At 36.7% G+C, this 18,563-nt stretch overlaps 1 protein-coding gene across 1 annotated transcript in view; it reads right to left on the reverse strand.

Moving 5' to 3' along the window:
- Positions 1-18,563, reverse strand: part of LOC125073641 (vinculin) — a 46,999-nt gene that overhangs the window by 14,527 nt on the left and 13,909 nt on the right. The window contains exons 2-18 of the mRNA XM_047684534.1: positions 10,686-10,793; positions 9,597-9,742; positions 8,833-8,938; positions 8,580-8,681; positions 7,799-7,931; positions 6,786-6,867; positions 6,181-6,298; positions 5,620-5,741; positions 5,347-5,413; positions 4,928-5,037; positions 3,853-3,955; positions 3,322-3,458; positions 2,673-2,803; positions 2,106-2,254; positions 1,745-1,810; positions 634-745; positions 124-217 (exon numbers count right to left, since the gene is read on the reverse strand). Of these exons, the coding sequence (XP_047540490.1) occupies positions 124-217; positions 634-745; positions 1,745-1,810; positions 2,106-2,254; positions 2,673-2,803; positions 3,322-3,458; positions 3,853-3,955; positions 4,928-5,037; positions 5,347-5,413; positions 5,620-5,741; positions 6,181-6,298; positions 6,786-6,867; positions 7,799-7,931; positions 8,580-8,681; positions 8,833-8,938; positions 9,597-9,742; positions 10,686-10,793 (1,886 nt within the window). The remainder of the gene's footprint in view (positions 1-123; positions 218-633; positions 746-1,744; positions 1,811-2,105; positions 2,255-2,672; positions 2,804-3,321; positions 3,459-3,852; positions 3,956-4,927; positions 5,038-5,346; positions 5,414-5,619; positions 5,742-6,180; positions 6,299-6,785; positions 6,868-7,798; positions 7,932-8,579; positions 8,682-8,832; positions 8,939-9,596; positions 9,743-10,685; positions 10,794-18,563) is intronic.

Below are 18,563 nucleotides of genomic sequence, written 5' to 3' on the forward strand. Positions count from 1 at the left end.
TCATAAGCGTTTACTCGAGAGTAACATGTTTCAACATATATTCAAATTCAGTCTTTTTTTCAGCGAAATTCTCTAAAAACAATAACAGTTTCAAAAACGTGTATAATTAACTAGGAAACGCACCTAGCAATGGCAGAGGTATTGTCGACCATCTTCTGAGAGTCATTGTTCCTGATAGCGTCTTCACAGAGATACGTGTGCTTCTGCATCAGTTCACCTAAAACAAAGACATTAAAAAGCATTAAGTAACACCAGTACATGTCCCACTCCTGAGTGAATGCCTCCCTCCCCTTTGAAGAAAGTTTAAAAATATTGTCCCAACTTTTTCTGCCAAACTGTTCCAATGCGTACTTATTTTGACAATATTATGGCGAAAGATGAAATGGAAATCAGTCAATTAAATTAACCAATATAATACAATACAGTACGTAGACCTCAATCGAAGACCGCCAGTTTAAATCAGAACAACTCTAACGCTCCAGAGCTCTTTGTTCGGCATTTCCAAGCTATCCAAATAATATCATCTGATCAACTCTTAATCGACGATCTATCTGCACTTTAACGCCATTTCGATTCATGAATACAAAAAGTGATAATATATTTTTTTTATATACTATATAACTAAAATCTCACCAGCGGTCCGTACGAAGTCCAGTGGATCCACGGCCTGGTCGCACAGGTCTCTGCAGCGAAGCACCGCGTCCGAGTACTGGTCACGAAGGTTGTTGAAATGTTCCTCGGCAACCTACAGGTAGGGTGACAACAAGCATACAAAATAGACTGAGACTTTAAAACCTTTTTACTTAGGGGGTATTTGGGGAGTAAAAAGTTGGTCCTACATTTTCCTACACGCTGGCTAATTACATCCTGGCTACATTAGTGTTTATGACGATATTTTGGTCGCGGAATCCAATTCAAAAGACTGGCCATATGAGTGAGAAATATATTATAGTGCACTCTCTATTTCTCCCTCTTAGCCCCTGGAGAGAACCAGCGTCTTCTTAGAGGATATTTTACAACAATTAACAATTATTATTTTTTGCCAAAATCTCAGCAGTAGTCCAGTGTCGAGAACTTGGCATAAGCACATAGTTTACTATGTGCTTACAATTAAAAAAAAACCTTAGAAACAACGAATGAATGAAATTCTTTCTGTAGATTCAGTTGATGGTTCAAGAACTTTCGTTTTGGTGCATTATCATAACATTATTTTATTTAAATCTCTTTCTTTCTACTCATTTAACGAAAAGAAAAAAAGAGAGGAGAAAGGACTCCTACTTCTCTCTTTTCAGAGCTCCACATGATGTTTTATAACATGTGGTGTAAAATAAAGTGTATTTATATGAGACATTATATCGCCCACCAATTAATATCTTATAACCCTGTACCTGAGCTGAGATGGCCCAGTGGTTGGAATGCTTGCATCTTAATCGATGATGTGGTTTCAAACCTAGGAAAACACCACTGAATTTCCAACTTGGGTTTATAATTCATCTCGTGCTCGGTGAAGGAAAGCATAGTGAGGAAACCTGCATGTGTCTAAATTCAAAGAAATTCTGCCACATATGTATCCACCAACCGCAGCGTGGTGGAAAACCTTCTCCTCAAAGAGGAGGCCTTAGCCCAGCAGTGGGAAATTTACAAGCTGTTACTGTTACAATGGCATGATCTCTTTTTAATAGGTTTAGTAGAATGGGCGGTACTAAACATTCCTGCATATAAATTAGTCTGAAATAACGCTCACCTTGCTCTCGGGATAGTGGAGACGAATCTTCCCAGCGCAGATCAATTGCGGTGACAATTTTTCTACCTAAAATAAAAACAGAATATTAATTTCTTATTACATTGTTCTCCTAAAAAAGTAACTAACACTTGCATAAACTACAGTACATGTTGTGTTTTTTTTTTTGTGGTTGTCATATTTGACAGTCTAGAAAAAAGACCACCTGATTGTAAGTGGTCACCGCCGCTACAAACATTGGCACTTTAAGAAAAATTACCCAACCATTAAAACGCCAATGCGCCAACTTTAGGAATCTGCTCCAGTATAGATTGAAAGCTAAACCTAGACCTACGATAGCATGTTTTGAAGAAAGGTAACCTACCTCCTGAGCATTGTGTATGAGCTGGTCAGCCAGCTTCTTATTGTGTCGCACGCCGGCAGCGACCATACTCGCGGCGGCGGCAGCTTTATGACTAAAGGCCGCTAAAGCTGCTGACTTCTCCTGGAAGTTTTGCTCACGACCGGGAGTACCTGGCAGGAATATATTGTGCTTAGAAATCCTTCCCTTCATTTTCTCTCTCACTTTTAAATGTATATTCTCGTGCGCTAATAGCTAACACCTTTTATCATCTGTCAAATTTAGTAGCTAAATTTTAAAGCTATTCATGTTTCATAATTTTTTTCCTGGCCTTTGAATAAATTTAACATAAAAGGTTTTATATACACCTTTTTTTGTACTACAAATAAGATTTTTCTTGCATATATAGAATTGAGTATATAGAGAGGGTTGAAATTATTGTGTGATGAGTGGATCACCAAGGATAGAATCTAATAATATTATTGATCCATACTTTAAACAAAACGCCCTGTAACCCATCTAAAATCAACTTTGTTCGTCACGTAGGATCGTTTGTTCGATCGTTAGTTCTCCTCGTTGCGTCTCACTCACCTTCCGGTGCGTTAACGGCATCAGTGAAGTGTCTCAAAGGAGCCGCAACGTCGATGAAGTCTTCAACGACTCGGTTAACGACGGCTCGCTCCATACCGCGCTTCAGCGCGTGGAGTTTATCCGTCAATTGCCTGACAACAATCAGGTACAAAATAGTGACAAGTTCTATTAGACGTGATGTTTCCTAAACTATTTCGGCCTCAGAGAGTTATATGTGTATCACAAAATATATACACTCTCTATTTTCTCAATCTCATAATCCTAATGAAACAATATATCACAAAAGAGGTTCATAAAAAACAAGATCATTAATATAAATTATGCATAAAGAGGGACCCAGAAATGAACCCTGTGGTATGATAACTTTATCACTAGATTTGGAAGATCTTACAAAAGCCTTCTGAATTATTTTTCATTTTTTGATATCCGGAATAAAAGTACCAGATACTGTTTGAATTCAGCGTTAGTTAAGACGTATGACCCTTTCTCGAAATTGGTTTGGTGTAATTGTTTTTTTTTACGTTTTTCATATAGTTCTTAAATTATATATAAATGATTACGATTCTATGTGTATTTAAATATATTAATCAGCGTCTACAGTCAATTTTACTATGACAATGAATATAATATTAAGATAGATTAAGAGTACCTGGTGACGGCGGCGGCCTCCTCGGTGTCGCCCAGGCCGCGCTGGCTGAGGTCGGCCAGCTCCTCGGCCAGGCGCTGCACGTCGGCGCACAGCTGCAGCACCTCCGCCTTCTCGCGGCCGTGCAGGTTGTCCGCGATCTGAGCGAGCAACGGAAACCCCTTATGGCCGATGGTGCCGATCGGTCGTGTGTCGTGAATCAGCTCAGGGATCATAGTCTGAATCTTTGTTTTATTTCTTATAGGTAATGGTAACATGACGAATATTAACCAATCCTTACATCGTCAATGCACCGTTAACATATATATGTTATCGTAAGATTACAAACATCGTTAGATAACGATCTATCTCGTCTAAAATTGTCAACTGTCGAAAGCTCTTCCTGATTGACCGGTCCTATTGTATGAGTGACCAATCATGTCAACGTTATTATACGGTAGCTTACAATCTATCGAAGTAAATTTCAGTTAAATTATAAAAACTCTAACCTAACCTAACCGAAATATTATGAGTCATCTAAGTTCTACAACTCACTCTTTGTCCCTGAGAGACGATGCTGTTGATAGCCTTCTGCCCTTCGATCCTGGTTGACGGGTCAGCGGCTGGGTGCAATAACCACTTATGGGCCGTCTCTAGCCTGTAATATTATTCCGAACGTTGTACAAAAGAAAAAAAAACAAATACTTTTTTAACTGATTCTATTTAAAAGATAGATAGATTCCCAAGAGAAGGCGCGCCCCTCCTAGTTAATTTATCGGCGTTTAATAAAATAATCTTAGCAAATATAACTTTATTTGTATTTTTTTGCTGACTTTACACTTTTGTTAATCTTGTGAGTATGAGCGTCACACATACTAATGCACGCCGATACTGTAAACCAATCAAAGAATAGATCTTGCGTTCAAATTTGTACAATTGGATATGACGTCCATGTCAGTTTTTATAATATCCAAAGCATACGTATTTTTTTTTTTGTTTCTTTTAACCCTTTTTTTGTATCAATTCATTTTTTATTGTTAATTTTTTTTATGTTCTTTCGTGTAAATGTTAATAGCAATTTAAGTTGTTTTTTTTCTTTGGTTAACTTTTTTTATTTTCTTTCTAATTTTGAAGTAACTTATATATATTTTTATAATTTTTGTACGGTCCCAAATAAAAGTGTTCTTTCTTTCATATTTTAAAGTTGTTTTTTAACATATGATACATATATTTATTTATACAATGAAGCTATATTTTTACATGTATATGGCATTTTTAAATTGTATAATTTGGCGTTGTATGAAATTTTAACCATTCCTTACGTAACCAACGCTCCAACTTCAGGAGCTAGACATTATGTCTATTATACCTGTAGTTAAACTGGTTCACTCACCAATACTCTGGTTACTACATACTGGTTACTATGTACTATATACTGGTTCACACACAACAATACAAAGTATTGTTCGGCAGTAGGATATCTAATGAGTGAGGCTTGCACAAAGCCCTACCACCAAGTGGAGTGAACTATAAACACAAATCAAACACAAGAAAACTAATTGATGCTTTTGTCACAATTTTCGATCAACATTCAGATGTCATGATTTAGGAATAAATATGAGTTTTATACCTGGCCGCTATAGTCTTGCCGCCCTGCTTCTCCGCCGCTCGGACGCCCTCATTCACGATATTCTCCACTTCGTTTATTTGGTTGCGCAGTTCCGAAGCGAGATTTTGAGCCTTAATGAATACAAACTCCTCACAAATCGTACAACATACACAAGAAATGAAAGTAATTCGGAACAGCCTGTATAATAAAATTACATTAATGATAAAAAAGTGCAGACTTAGTGATTGTTAACTTCTAGGAAGGATGTATAAAAATTTTATTGTACTTTATTGACATAACATGTAATTAAAATCGTAGAAAAGAGTAACTATTCAGTTCATTCTTAATATGTAATCAAAACTAGACCTACAAAATATTCAATCTAATATAGTTGTCGGACTTAAGACTAATAGTACATAGATTCTTTCATCCAATCATACCTTCGCCTCCATCCCGTGTCCGTACTGACGTTCATCGCACAACATGTCCGCGTTAATACCGCCGGAACTGAAATCAACAACGGATTATCATATCTACAATATCAGCACGCGTGGGCGCGTCCGGGCGCGTGCGTGTCAGTTACGGAGCGACTTCGGGCGAGGGCAGCCTGTCCGGCCAGGTGGAGCGGTGTGACACGTTATGCGTTTGAACCTGTCTCTATCAGGGGGGGGGGGGGGGGGGCAGTTAGTGAAATGAGCCAAAGCCGCACTGACCGCGCCGTGGCGCGCAGCAGCTCGGCCTGCGCGGGCGCCAGATGCTCGGCGGCGCGCTGCGCGGCCGTGAGCACGCCGCGCAGCGCGCGCTCGCCCGCGCCGTTGCGCTGCGCGCCGCCGTCCTGCGGCCGGAATACGCACATCATTAGTCGCTCTACTCTCTACTACTCTAAACTACTCATATCATCATATCTGTAGTAGGCTCTGTGATATATATCGCATCGTCGCGACCGATTCGTCTCGACTTCTCTCGACTTTATCACAAATTCTGCCATACGTGATTTTTGCGAAACTTTATCATACCCACAGCGCATGCACGGGAAGCCCATAAATAAGAAATCCCCATTCTTAATACTCCGCGCCTTTTGGTCAGAGCGTATACAACCTATAGCCCTGATAAATTACCTTTCTAATTCTAAAACATTTTTTTCAAAACGGACCAATAGTTTCTGAGATCAGCGCGTTCAACCAAACAAAGAGACTCTTCAGATTTATAATATAAATTCATATAGACAATTGATTGATATAACTCATATTGAGATCATAGAATCAACAACTCACGTTGAGGAACTCGTGCGCCGCTCCGGACTTGTTGTGGATCATGCTTTGCAGCGCTTTCAGCACAGCGATATTGTCTTTCTCGCCTCCGTCCTCTACGTACGATGTTAGCTGAAGAACTCTAAAAAAAAATATTTAATATCATTAAAACACACATATCGATTAACAAATCTATTTAAATAGCTATGCATTAAATTACTTATATTATTTATAACACACCCCCCCTCCAACACCCCTCCCCCATATTTAATAACAGCGTGTAAATATCCCACTGTAATTGTAACATTGTAGATTAGTAAATACACATGTGACAGAATTTCATTGATTATTAGACACATGCCTTCATTTCACGACATTCTTCTTGAGCAACGAGCACGAGATGTATTATAAACAAACATTAATAAAATGAAAATTCAGCGTGGCCTGCCTGGGTTTCATCCCGCAATCATCGGTTCCAACCACTGAGCCATCACAGCTCAATAAATCCTTTAAGCTATATACCTACTGACGACATATATAATATGCATCGTCTGCTTTTGGATTTTAAATAAAAACAGAAAGATTAATGGCCCGAGAGAGTTTTACTCTAATAGATGATAAACACTAACCGTATAATTTCGTGTATCTCGTCAGCCATACGCTGTGCTAAATAGTTTCTATTTTCAGCGGCGTCTTCAATGCCTTTACCACCTGGAAATTTACAACAATTAAATATAAAAAACAAATTAAGTCAATCGCAGACTTTAATTTTCAACAAAGCGCATATTTTCTGCCTGTCGAAACGTACAGCTACCAAAGATGTCCGATTTTACAAAGACATATCAAGCGTAGTGATGTCCTTGGACTTATATTGAACTAACTTAACCTTCATTTGAAAAATATCGCTATTGAACGTTAAGTACTGTTGTTTCAATCACCATGATGAAAACGCCCAGTTGAAATTCACTCAAATTTCATTTGCTGAACTTGTCTTTACAACGCGCTTTGAACCAATGTTGACTACATTGGTCTCAAACTGTATTGGTATTACAATGTTGGATCAACCTGCTTTGGACCGACGTTAACTACATTGGTGCTAATGCATTGGACCAACCCACCTTAAGCCAACGTCAATTATATTGGTCTACAATATTCTCCAAAAACGAACTTAGAATTGTTCTTCAATCCGCATTGGAACATTTACAGGCTTTTAATATTTTTACAGTTCTGATGGTAGAATAAGAACACGAGAACCAACTCAATAAGTTTCATTTGAATCTAACCAAAAGGGGCTAAGGTAGGGCTTTGTGAAAGCCCGTCTGGGTAAGTAACACCTATCACCAAAGAACAATACTTAGTATTGTAGTGTTCTTCGGTTCCAAGAGTGAGTGAGTAAAAACAAAGGACATAACATCTCAGTTCTTAAGGTTGGTGGCGAATTGGTGTGATGTAAGGTTTGCTTAATATTTCTTACAGAGCCAATGTCTTTGGGCGGCGGACTTACCCTCTGAAGGCCCATTTGCCCATCTGTCTACCACTATTTGACTATTGACTCCAAGGACAAATCCCTTAGATACGATCCTTCGAAGGCAACGAGGCAAAATTAAGACGAATAATGTACAAAATAGATCCGATGACTCACCCTCAGATAGTATATGTATGTATATCTTCATCGAGCAGATGAGGACGGGAGCGAGCCGCTTAACGCTCTCCAAGCAACGAGTGAGAGTTTCCGCGTGCGGGGGGTGCGTTAGTTCCGCCGCTCTGGACGCGACCTACATGTGTTATTGAGATTGTATTAACGTTAGCACGCAGACATGATGCTTATTAAATTTTATACAATTTTTATTTTTAGACGAACGTGTATGCCCTACATCTTATAATTCAGATTAAATTTTTCTTTTACAATATTCTTAGTACTATTACTACACTACTGAAGAAACTCCTTTATAAGAAATAATTAGCCAAGTTTTATATTTTAGAGTTAATCCAACTCAGTGTTATCAACATGATCACGTGTATCATCAATAGGAGTCTTTCAACCCTGGGAGCCTATACAAAATCCATTCCTTAAATTCTCGGAACAATTTTTTTTCAATTTACTTTCGTTCAAATTGCTGTCAAATTCCAGCCAAATTTGTTGATAACTAAATCGAACAGATACCCGTCGTTTCCATAAAGTTTGGTTTTTTTTTATAAATAAAATCCGAGTGAAAGCTTTGTAATTTTGTCTAACCGACTGATCTGGATGCGACCTACATACGTTCTATAATATTAAATACATTGAATATTAGGTCGCAGTTACCATGGTCGCTATATTTATAGGATGTAACGAATATTTAACACCTCATTGAAAACTCGGCATTCCTCAAGCACAAAGTTTTCATCGCGATAGAACACCACTTCGAGATTGTTTAACTAACCTCTCTAGCAGCCTTCGATAAAGCAGGTGATATATCTCTCAAAAACTGGACCAGGTCTTCCATTGTATCTATCACTTCGGCGACTCCTAGATAATCTAGCACCTGTAAAAGACAAACATTAGAATTACAGGTATTTCCCATTCATTTTCATAACGAATTGGTCAGTTTAAAATACCATAATATCTTGTAGTTTTTTATGGTACTCAAAACATGTTCAAAGTTATTTCTTGGACTAGAAATAGAAGTTGTCAACCTTTTTGCATTCCTTGACAATTTTCCTAACTTCCGATTCGTCGAAACAGAGAAGTAAACCCGATGTCCCTTGAAGGATACCGCGGGAACCTTCGATGAGTTTTTTCCTGAAAAAATCCAAAACATATATTACACAAAGTTAAAGCTAAGTTAATCCTATTGATCTCATCTGCTACCATGATAAAATACAATAGAACTGTTTTATTTTAACCTTATTAAATGGCGATTGGCCTTGCACAAGGTCATGTGTGAGATCATATGGAAGTTGGCTATACGGAAATGCACCCTGATAATAAAGTGCGCGTTAACCTCGCCGCGTCCACAATCTGTCGATGTCCCTGATGCATGCTGGTGTACAAAGGTTATATAGGCAGTTAACTAGCAGAGAGTCAAAGAAAAGCATCATACAGTGATTGGAGCTCGTGTAAACTGGTGACCAAGGCCGTGGACACAAGTTCAGCAAGGCAGAATCGAACTTAAAGGTCTATGCACGAACCAAAATCAAACAATTACCATCAGTTATTATGCTACTAATTACTTTATACTGAACATAGCTGTATTCCCGTTAAGGGCGACTGAACGAGTGTTATTACAGGCAAATGGGCCATAATATCTAAGATAGTTGTCTGGACAATGTTAATGTCTATCAACGAATGTGAACTCTACCATTAGAAAGACCGTTTGCATTATTGCCTTCCAATCATAAATAATACATTATATGAAACGTTTATTTGAAATAATTATCCAAAAAAAATTGCCACTCACCTAGCAGGTCCAGAGTAAGGATCTACCCTGAGCATATCTGAAGCCTGCTGTAATAGTGTGGCCGCTCCTTCCACTCTCCGCAAGGCACCCGGCATGTCGGTCCGAAGCACTGCATCATCAGACGATTCGATCGTTTCATGGCCCACCTGTTTACATCTTGATTTACAGATTGGTTTCGAAACACCGTATTGGCGTTCCATGAGAATTTGAGTTAGCGACACTGCGCTCTCGTTGGTCCAGAATATAAAACTGTATTTACATATTCACAAATATTTGAGAGCGTCTGTTTGACACAGAATTATATTTTTTTCAAAATCACTACACGAAGATCCAAATATACTGTTGTTTATTTCCCATACAGCAGAGTATTTTTAGCGCGTCTTACTTCGCAATACTTGAAGAAAACTGCAAGCGAATAAATCCTATTTGTTCTACTTACGTCATCTTTACTCTGGAAAATACTCTTGTTCACTTATATAGAAAAGAATAGTAGAAAGAAATGTGCCTTAAATTCTTTATCTGTGACAAATAGTATATTTGTTAAACAACATTTTTAGTTGAATTAAAATTGAACGTCTAACGCAAACATTATTTTTTTATAATGCGCGTCTATATAATCTTCCAGTAAATATATAACAAGGCTTTAATATTTACAAAAAAAAATAATCTTAAAAATGAAGGCAAATCTTCCGTCCTTTAGTGGGACAGGGTTTTTTTTTATTTTCCATCTATTATTAAAACCTGTGTGATGGTCGTCGTCGGCACGTACACAGAGACACCACACATATCGAAATAACACATCCGCACCTCTCATGTGCTGTGCTCTGCTCGTGATGCCAAGTCACGAGCAGAGCAGAGCTTTCATTAGGAAGCGAACATAACCTCTAGTCTCCAAAACCAATTCCATTTTTAGCATGATCCTAATTGTCACTTTTGCGAACAGTATCTATGTACAAAATCTTGACACCAACACTAATATTAATGGCAAACCAGCGACTAGCCCGATATCTACATACAACATAAGTTGTCGCGGACTTTCAAATAAACAATATATTATACAAGATGAACTAATTAAAGTAAGTAATATACCTTGACTAAGTTATTAACAGCCAGCGACACGGCCTGCACCGGCCGAGCCAGGTCCGGCATGGCGTTGCCATCTTCTGCTTCTTCATGGAGTATCACCAGACGAGAGACCTGAAACAGAGAAGACATTGAAATATCTACTGAAAAACGAAGCGACAAATTCTTTAAAATTAATGACTATCGCTGATAATGTTGACAACGTCTTGACTAACTTCGATCACGCCGGCTAACCTCAAAGACCAGCCAACTACGCAAGACATATTATAGGCTATAATCACAGATGCACTATTGATTCTCTCATCTCATAATCCAATGGTTCAGCTAATCCGACTGGACTGGAAAGAGTTCAGGCGCAGGATCAGCATTCAAGTGCTTTCCGAGGTACGGAAGTGTAAACACTTTCAATTTCCAGTGGGCTAAATGCCACTGGGCGGAAAATACCTATAAATTTTATCGGCCTGACCTATGGTTTGAATTCAGAACCTTGGCGCTCTGTGACGATATCTAACTACTACCACCGACGAATCAGTCAAATGTCGCTGATGATGATATATCTTGAAACGGTTCGTTTTATTTCATCCGAGGAAAGAGAATATTTATTTAAAATTGATCAAATTAAAACTTTTTTATCACAAATGTAAATCAAAGTAAAAAGGTTTCACAGAAACACTACTGATATTTAAATGTTATCTGTAATATTTTCAGCTTCGTTGTTTTGCTGGTTCATACTTGACACATTTCTCTATTAAATTTATGTGGCAGAGGCTGCCTTTTAATTATATTTCTCAATCAGTGCCGCTATAAACTAATCCTCCGATTAATTTTCCCAGAGATTAAATGCACAATGTATTTAAGATACTTAATTAGATAAGGATTTATGCTGTATTACTTAAAATCGCTTCGAAAATAAGTCATTATTTCGCCTAAAAAGTAAAGGATAAAGAAATAGTTATTATGCGTTAGATTAGAGATAGACATATACCATCGCGGACTTTTTTGAAGATATTTTTAAAGTGTACAATACTGTAGTACATTATTTTGATCTATCCATAGGGTTGAGCCACCATTGTAAGCGCAAAAAATGTGTTTATTTACGACAACACTTTAACCCACTAAACCTCTAAAATTATCACTGTTTCTCTACTATATTGTGCATGTATTATCCATTAAAAAAAGCCGCATCAAAATCCATTGTGTGATTTTAAAGATCTAAGCATACAGACGGACAGACAGCGCTGAGCGACCTTGTTTTATACTATGTAATGATTGATAATTAAGCATTAACATATTCCAGTTGAATCGCAATTCCGAGCCTCTGGGATCCTCGAGGTATTTGTAACAACAATCTTTTACAGTAGATGTAATAAGACCCTGTCATATTCCTTCAAAGACCAAACTTCCAAAAACATTAATAAAAAAAATATATATATATATATATATATATATATATATATATATATATATATATATATATATTTAACAAATAAATAAATATATATATATATATATATATATTTGTTAAATAAAATCAATCAGACTATACAAATAGGTATAATAAAAATATATTAAAAATAAATTACTGAATCTATTTTTATATTTAGTAGTAATTAGTAATTTACGTAACAATACTGGCACGTATATCATCCGTAAAGTTTCAAACAATACACATTAAAAAGGTTAAATACAAATTCGATATTTAAAGTTAACATTTCACTCCCATCGCTCTCGAAGGACTTTCTAGAACAATTCCTTCCAAGTCGCTGTTAGGCATGTGATAGAATGATAGTGTGCATAATTATTCTCGATAGAATCTCGTTAACGCAATGAGTCATTTATGTCAACGACCTTGCTATCGAAGGGCGAGCTCCTTACGAGACAAATATAGTCATTACTGGGGAAACAAATTGCACCAGACTCAGCAAAGTTGATATAATATGTGGTAAAAAAAAGCGAGTAGTTCATGCTTGTTGACTTCCAGGCAGGACACATAACATAAATATATAATTGTATTTAACTAACATGACTGTATTATTAGAAATAGTAACTATTGAGTTTCTTGTAGGTTCTTCTCGATAGAATCATTGTACATTCCGAACCGGTGGTAGCTTTACTTAAAATTGTTTGTTAAACGACAATTCAAAAGTGCTTGTAAAAGCCTACTTGAATAAAGTATATTTTGATTTTTTATTTTGATTTGGGTATCCTTATAATAATAGCTTAGACATTGACTGGTTGGTCTAGTGACTAACTTACGTGCCTCGATTTAAACCCCGAATATATATTAAAAAGTTATTGAAACTTTTTAGTCAAGAACTTCACAGTGGTTTGTTTGAATGTTAATACTCCCTAGTAACCACGTAAGCCTTTTTTCTCTGTCAAATTGCAATCGTATCCGATTATGAGAGCAGTAAGCAAACGGTAAACACCGGATCTCACGAGGTCGAGGTCTCTCGGCCACCGTGTTAGAAGCCGGGCATCCAAAAGATTATGTTTGAAGAAGCAAAACTATTAAGTTGAATAAAATTAAACACTTTTAATAGATCTTAATTAATACCCAGTTCGTATATTTGAGAAACGAATCGTTTAACCAATAGTAGATTTGTCTACGAAGCTCAATGTATAAGCGACCGTGTACGTTTCGTAAATCGGAACGGAACGGAAATGTTTACTTTGTGCAAAATGGAATGTGTAGGTACCACCCTCTCATCAACCTAACAAACAGCAATACTCAGCAATAGTGTTCCAAAATCATAATACCTCAAAACTTATATAAAAATTAAGAGCCCATAAATGTATTCGTACTGGTGCACCTTCTTTTCTATAAAGAAAATGTATAATTAAAGATAAATTAAGTTTATTGCTCTACATCATTGCAACAAGGATATTTAAATCGTTTATAAAAGCTATTGTTTTAATATTTCGAAGTCGTTCGGCCACGCGAAAGCTGGTATAACGTTACGTTCATCATATCTAGACTTTAAACACCCTCTCGGCGGTCTCCCCTCCCGTTTGTTCATTGCCTCGGGCTGCAGACTGCTTAACTAACGATGACATAAACCACGTTGCATTTCCCCCGTGAATTTTGCACTGTTAATTTTATTTTGAGATATTTTTAGCGTCAGCTTTTTCGAACCGACTTCGGTTTTATTAGTATTTATTAATTAGATAATCAACAATATGTATATTTGTCGAACTCCGTGGTCGAGTAGTGTGTACACCGGTTTTCATGGGTACGCCACTCCGAGGTCTCGGGTCGATTTCCGGCCGAGTCGATGTAGAAAAAGTTCATTAGTTTTCTATGTTTTTATAATATTAACAGCATGTAAATTTCCCACTACTGGGCTAAGGCCTCCTCTCCCTTTGAGGAAAAGGTTTTCGAGCATATTCCACCACGCTGCTCTAATGCGGGTTAGTGGAATACACATGTGGCAGAATTTCGTTGAAATTAGACACATGCAGGTTTCCTTACGATGTTTTCCTTCACCGCTGAGTATGAGATGAATTATGACCACAAATTAAGAACATGAAAATTCAGTGGTGCTTGTCTGGTTTGAACCCGAAATCATCGGTTAAAATGCACGCGTTCTAACCACTGGGCGATCTCGGCTCCATTTTGCCCATAAACACTGCTAATTAAAAAGCGAAATATTTTAATCTGAGTTCAAATGAAAAATTCCTAACCTTATCAGACATAACCTCAAATAAATAACCATTAATATCCTCTATTTACGATACTCAACAAATATTGATGACGTCATAACGTAAGTATTTGCTCTCATAACACAAACGACTTAACAACTGCCGTGACAACATTATGACAATTTGAATTTATAATACACGAGGTGTCATTGATATTCCATATTATTAATATAGAACAGCCGGAGAGTTTGTTTGTTTGCTCAATGCTGTCAGGCCTATCTATATGATAAAATTGGAGTGTATGTTTGTAATTCACAATATTTTTACGATAATATAATGTTTATAAAAAATATACAAAAGTATTCCATAAAAGCTGATATACACACTATTAATACAAGCCCTAGTTTCCGTTTGCATACGGTACAGAGAACGTTTTTGGGCAATGGTATACGCATATATAACAAGATACCGGTAAATGTAACCAATTTACCATTTGCGAAATTTAAAAAGTTTATTAAGACTAAATTAATAAATAAGTCATATTATTCATTAAAAGAATACTTTTTAGAAAAAAACGCCTGGATTTAGGCTCGGGTTCCATCACAGGACACTAATTATTGTAAAAAGACAGCATTGTATATCTGTTTATTTAAAAAGAGCAACTATGCGAGTTTCTTGCCGTTTCTCGCTGGAGACTGCTTTCCGAAACGGAGGTAGTATTTTAATATCGACGATTCAAAATATCCTCGTTGTGAAGTTTACTTGAATAAAATTGATTTGATTTGATTTAATATTGAAATAACCGCTATTTACTAAATGCATATGAATGTATGCACGGTACATATACCAAAATAACATTTTTTACAATTTCTGTGTGTCTGTTTGTTTGTTACGGCTAATCTCTGGAACGGCTGGATCAATTTTGACTGGACTTTCACTGTCAGGTAGCTGATGCAATAAGGAGTAACTTAGGCTACTTTAAAATTATATATGTGTAAAATAATAATAAAGTCACGATGCAATGTCCAAATACTGTCCAGTACCGCGCGCAGACCTCGCGTATACCACCACTCCGCCGTCACGCCGGGAGCCTCCCACCCACGACTTAATACCGCAAAAGCTACCTAATACAGAATTAATAAGAAATAAAATCAGCGAACTGAACAATAAAATCAAACGTACACGAAGTCGCGGGCGTAGCTAGTTAATAAATAATAATTTTGCTAGAGATTGTCCATTTATTGAGAAAAGACTAAGTTATATAAGATCACCCGGAACTGCGCATTTAGATACAACTACATTATAAAATATAATTTAATATATTTAAGTCTTTTTTTTAAATATCGACCACAAATAATTAATTAAATAAATATAAAATTAAATTTATGATATGTAATCAATATTCAACAATAATCAACCCACGTGCTGTATATCTGGCAATCGTCGTTGACGGGTGTTGCGCGAGCGCAGGCGCCATATAAGGTGCGCGTACGCAACATGCCGTATAGGCGTTCATCAAATTCATTCACTAGTTTTTATACGGAATAGTGTCATACAGCTTCCTATAATTAGTTTATTTACCATTTATAAAATAAACGAATCAAAACAGCCGGATTATCAACGAACGTGTATCAATGAATCTACAAAATAATATCATATAGTTTATTACGAACTTTAAACTATGAGTGTTGAAGAAATTGTTATTTCAGTAGGACGAAAAGGACCCCATGGAAACATTAGTGTTAAGAGGTAGACAGTGTAAAAAGGAAGGGGAAGTCTAACTATTGCTATGAGGCCTTCGACCTTATAAAATGAAATCAGCTTACTTTGGGGCTTTGTAACCGTCTGGGTACTACTAACTCAATCATCACACACTATGGCCAAACAGCTATATTTAGAATTGTGCTGTTCCGGTGTGTGTGCCAGTGTAACTACAGGCACAAGAGACGTAACATCTCGGTTCCCATAATTGGTGACGCATTAGCGACTCAAGAGATGGTTGATATTTCGAGTACACCGGTTTTCATGGGTAAGCTACTCTGAGGTCCCGGGTTCGATTCCCGGGCGAGTCAATGTAGAAAATGTTTATTAATTTTCTATGTTGTCTTGGGTCTGGGTATTTGTGGTACCGTCATTTCCGATTATCCACAACACAAGTGCTTTAGCTACTTACATTGGGATCAGAGTAATGTATGTGATGTTGTTCAATATTTATTTATTTATAAAAAAAAATATCAATGTCAAACTAGCCCATTTGCCATACACTTTTTTAACATAAAGACAAAATGACATGATTCAATATTAAATGACGAAAAAAATCTTCTAATGATACTAATACTATTCACAAGAAGAGTTATATCAGAGTCTATATTAGTCATTCCTTTCTTGGAATTAATTTTAGATGAAGTTAATAAAATATAGCTCACTAGCACTTGTCGACTGTTTACAAGAATATTAGATCTTATATTATACTTATGATATCAAATCACAACGGATTCCTCTTATGTTATAGGTAGGCGGTCTAAAAAATGAGCCACCGTATGGTGACTGGTCACCTGGTATATGTACACTGGCCCACTCTCTGTCCAAACCAAAATACTACTAAATATGGCTGTTTGGCGGTATATTACAAGAAAATTGAAACAATTGAACATAAATAGTATAGATCTATAATAAAAAATATATCTTTATATTAAATGCACATATTCCTGTTAAGCCCTTTCATTTGATACCCATTACCATTCACTAAAAACAGATTTTTTCTCTTTACTAGGACTGTGCTCTCTTAGCGCCATATTGTATTGCCATAATGACGTCACATAATCTAAAATCATTGGACTCAGAAGACGCTCCTAACGGTATTCCCCTCATTGGACAGATAATAATTAATAGTTAATTTGAACATATGCGAAAACAGCAGAAAATACACACACAGCTTACTCATCATAACCCTCCTTTTGGTTTATCTACTGTCGGATAAATATAGAAAACACTTCTGTAGGTCTTGATGGTACTTGGCAATGTTCATCGCAATTTACCTTCTAAACGTTTAAAAATTTGCAAGTACAAAATAATTTCCCAGTAAAAGGTAATGCATTCAACAGCAGCCAATTTAAATACCAATCACGTAAGCCTAAAGTATTAACGTAATGTGAAAACTTAATGGAAATTAAGGCTTGTATATACATTGTTCAAAGCAAGAGGCGTACGTGCCTGAGACAGAAGCTTTCGGTTTCAAAGCGTAATCACTTTCTGTAGAGGTCGTTTTAATCGGATGTACCGTACGTACAGCTCTTTATAGACAAACTAGTTTCCAACCGCGTGGGAGGGGGCAGGTAGTGGTACCCTCCGTCTTTTCCTATATCCTAACAATGTTTATGCAAATGCAAATGTGCCTAGTTCGAGATTTTTTACTTCTTTTATTTACATTAAGAGACTGAATTCCCACTGCTGGGCTAAGGCCTCCTCTCCCTTTGAGGAGAAGGTTCGGAGCATATTCCACCACGCTGCTCCAATGCGAGTTGGCAAATACGCATGAAGCGGAATTTCACGATGTTTTCCTTTACCACCGAACACGAGATGAATTATAAACACAAATTAAGCACATGAAAATCCAGAGGTGCTTGCCTGATTATTTCCCATATCAATATGTAATTGATGTTATAAAAATATTTATCAATAAGGCTGATTATTGTATAAATAATTACAAAGATGGTTAGTGGTCCCCTGTCTTTAAATAGGTAAAATTCATACAAAGTTAATTTAAATATCAAAAAATCTTTTCTATTACGTACGCAGTGTTACGTTAAAATTTAAGTCAATCTGATTTTTATATACATTTGTGAGGAGTGCGCCTTCGCCTCCTGTCGAGATCTCCGCGTTGCCACGAGCGGAGCAAAGCATGACAGCTCTCCGATCCTTGCCGACGGCCTTCGCAGTCCTTTAGAGGGTAAGAATACCACATAACCCGGTACAAAGGGTCCGGGTAATTACTAATATATACTTTTAATTATATGTGATTACGATATTTATCATTGATCTTGTAAAATGACATTTCAAAAATACGTTAGACCATACTCGAATACAGTATAATGATTTTTGACTTCTAAACAATTGACTGTACATTACAACCCAAAGTTGTATTGTTGAATCAAACACTGGTTCTCAAGTTATATATCAGTTTAGAATTTGAATCGATACAATACGAATTTGGCAAGAATTCAAAATGTCCATTCAAATTTC

Source organism: Vanessa atalanta, chromosome 25 (assembly GCF_905147765.1).
Source record: "Vanessa atalanta chromosome 25, ilVanAtal1.2, whole genome shotgun sequence".
Lineage (NCBI taxonomy): Eukaryota > Metazoa > Arthropoda > Insecta > Lepidoptera > Nymphalidae > Vanessa > Vanessa atalanta.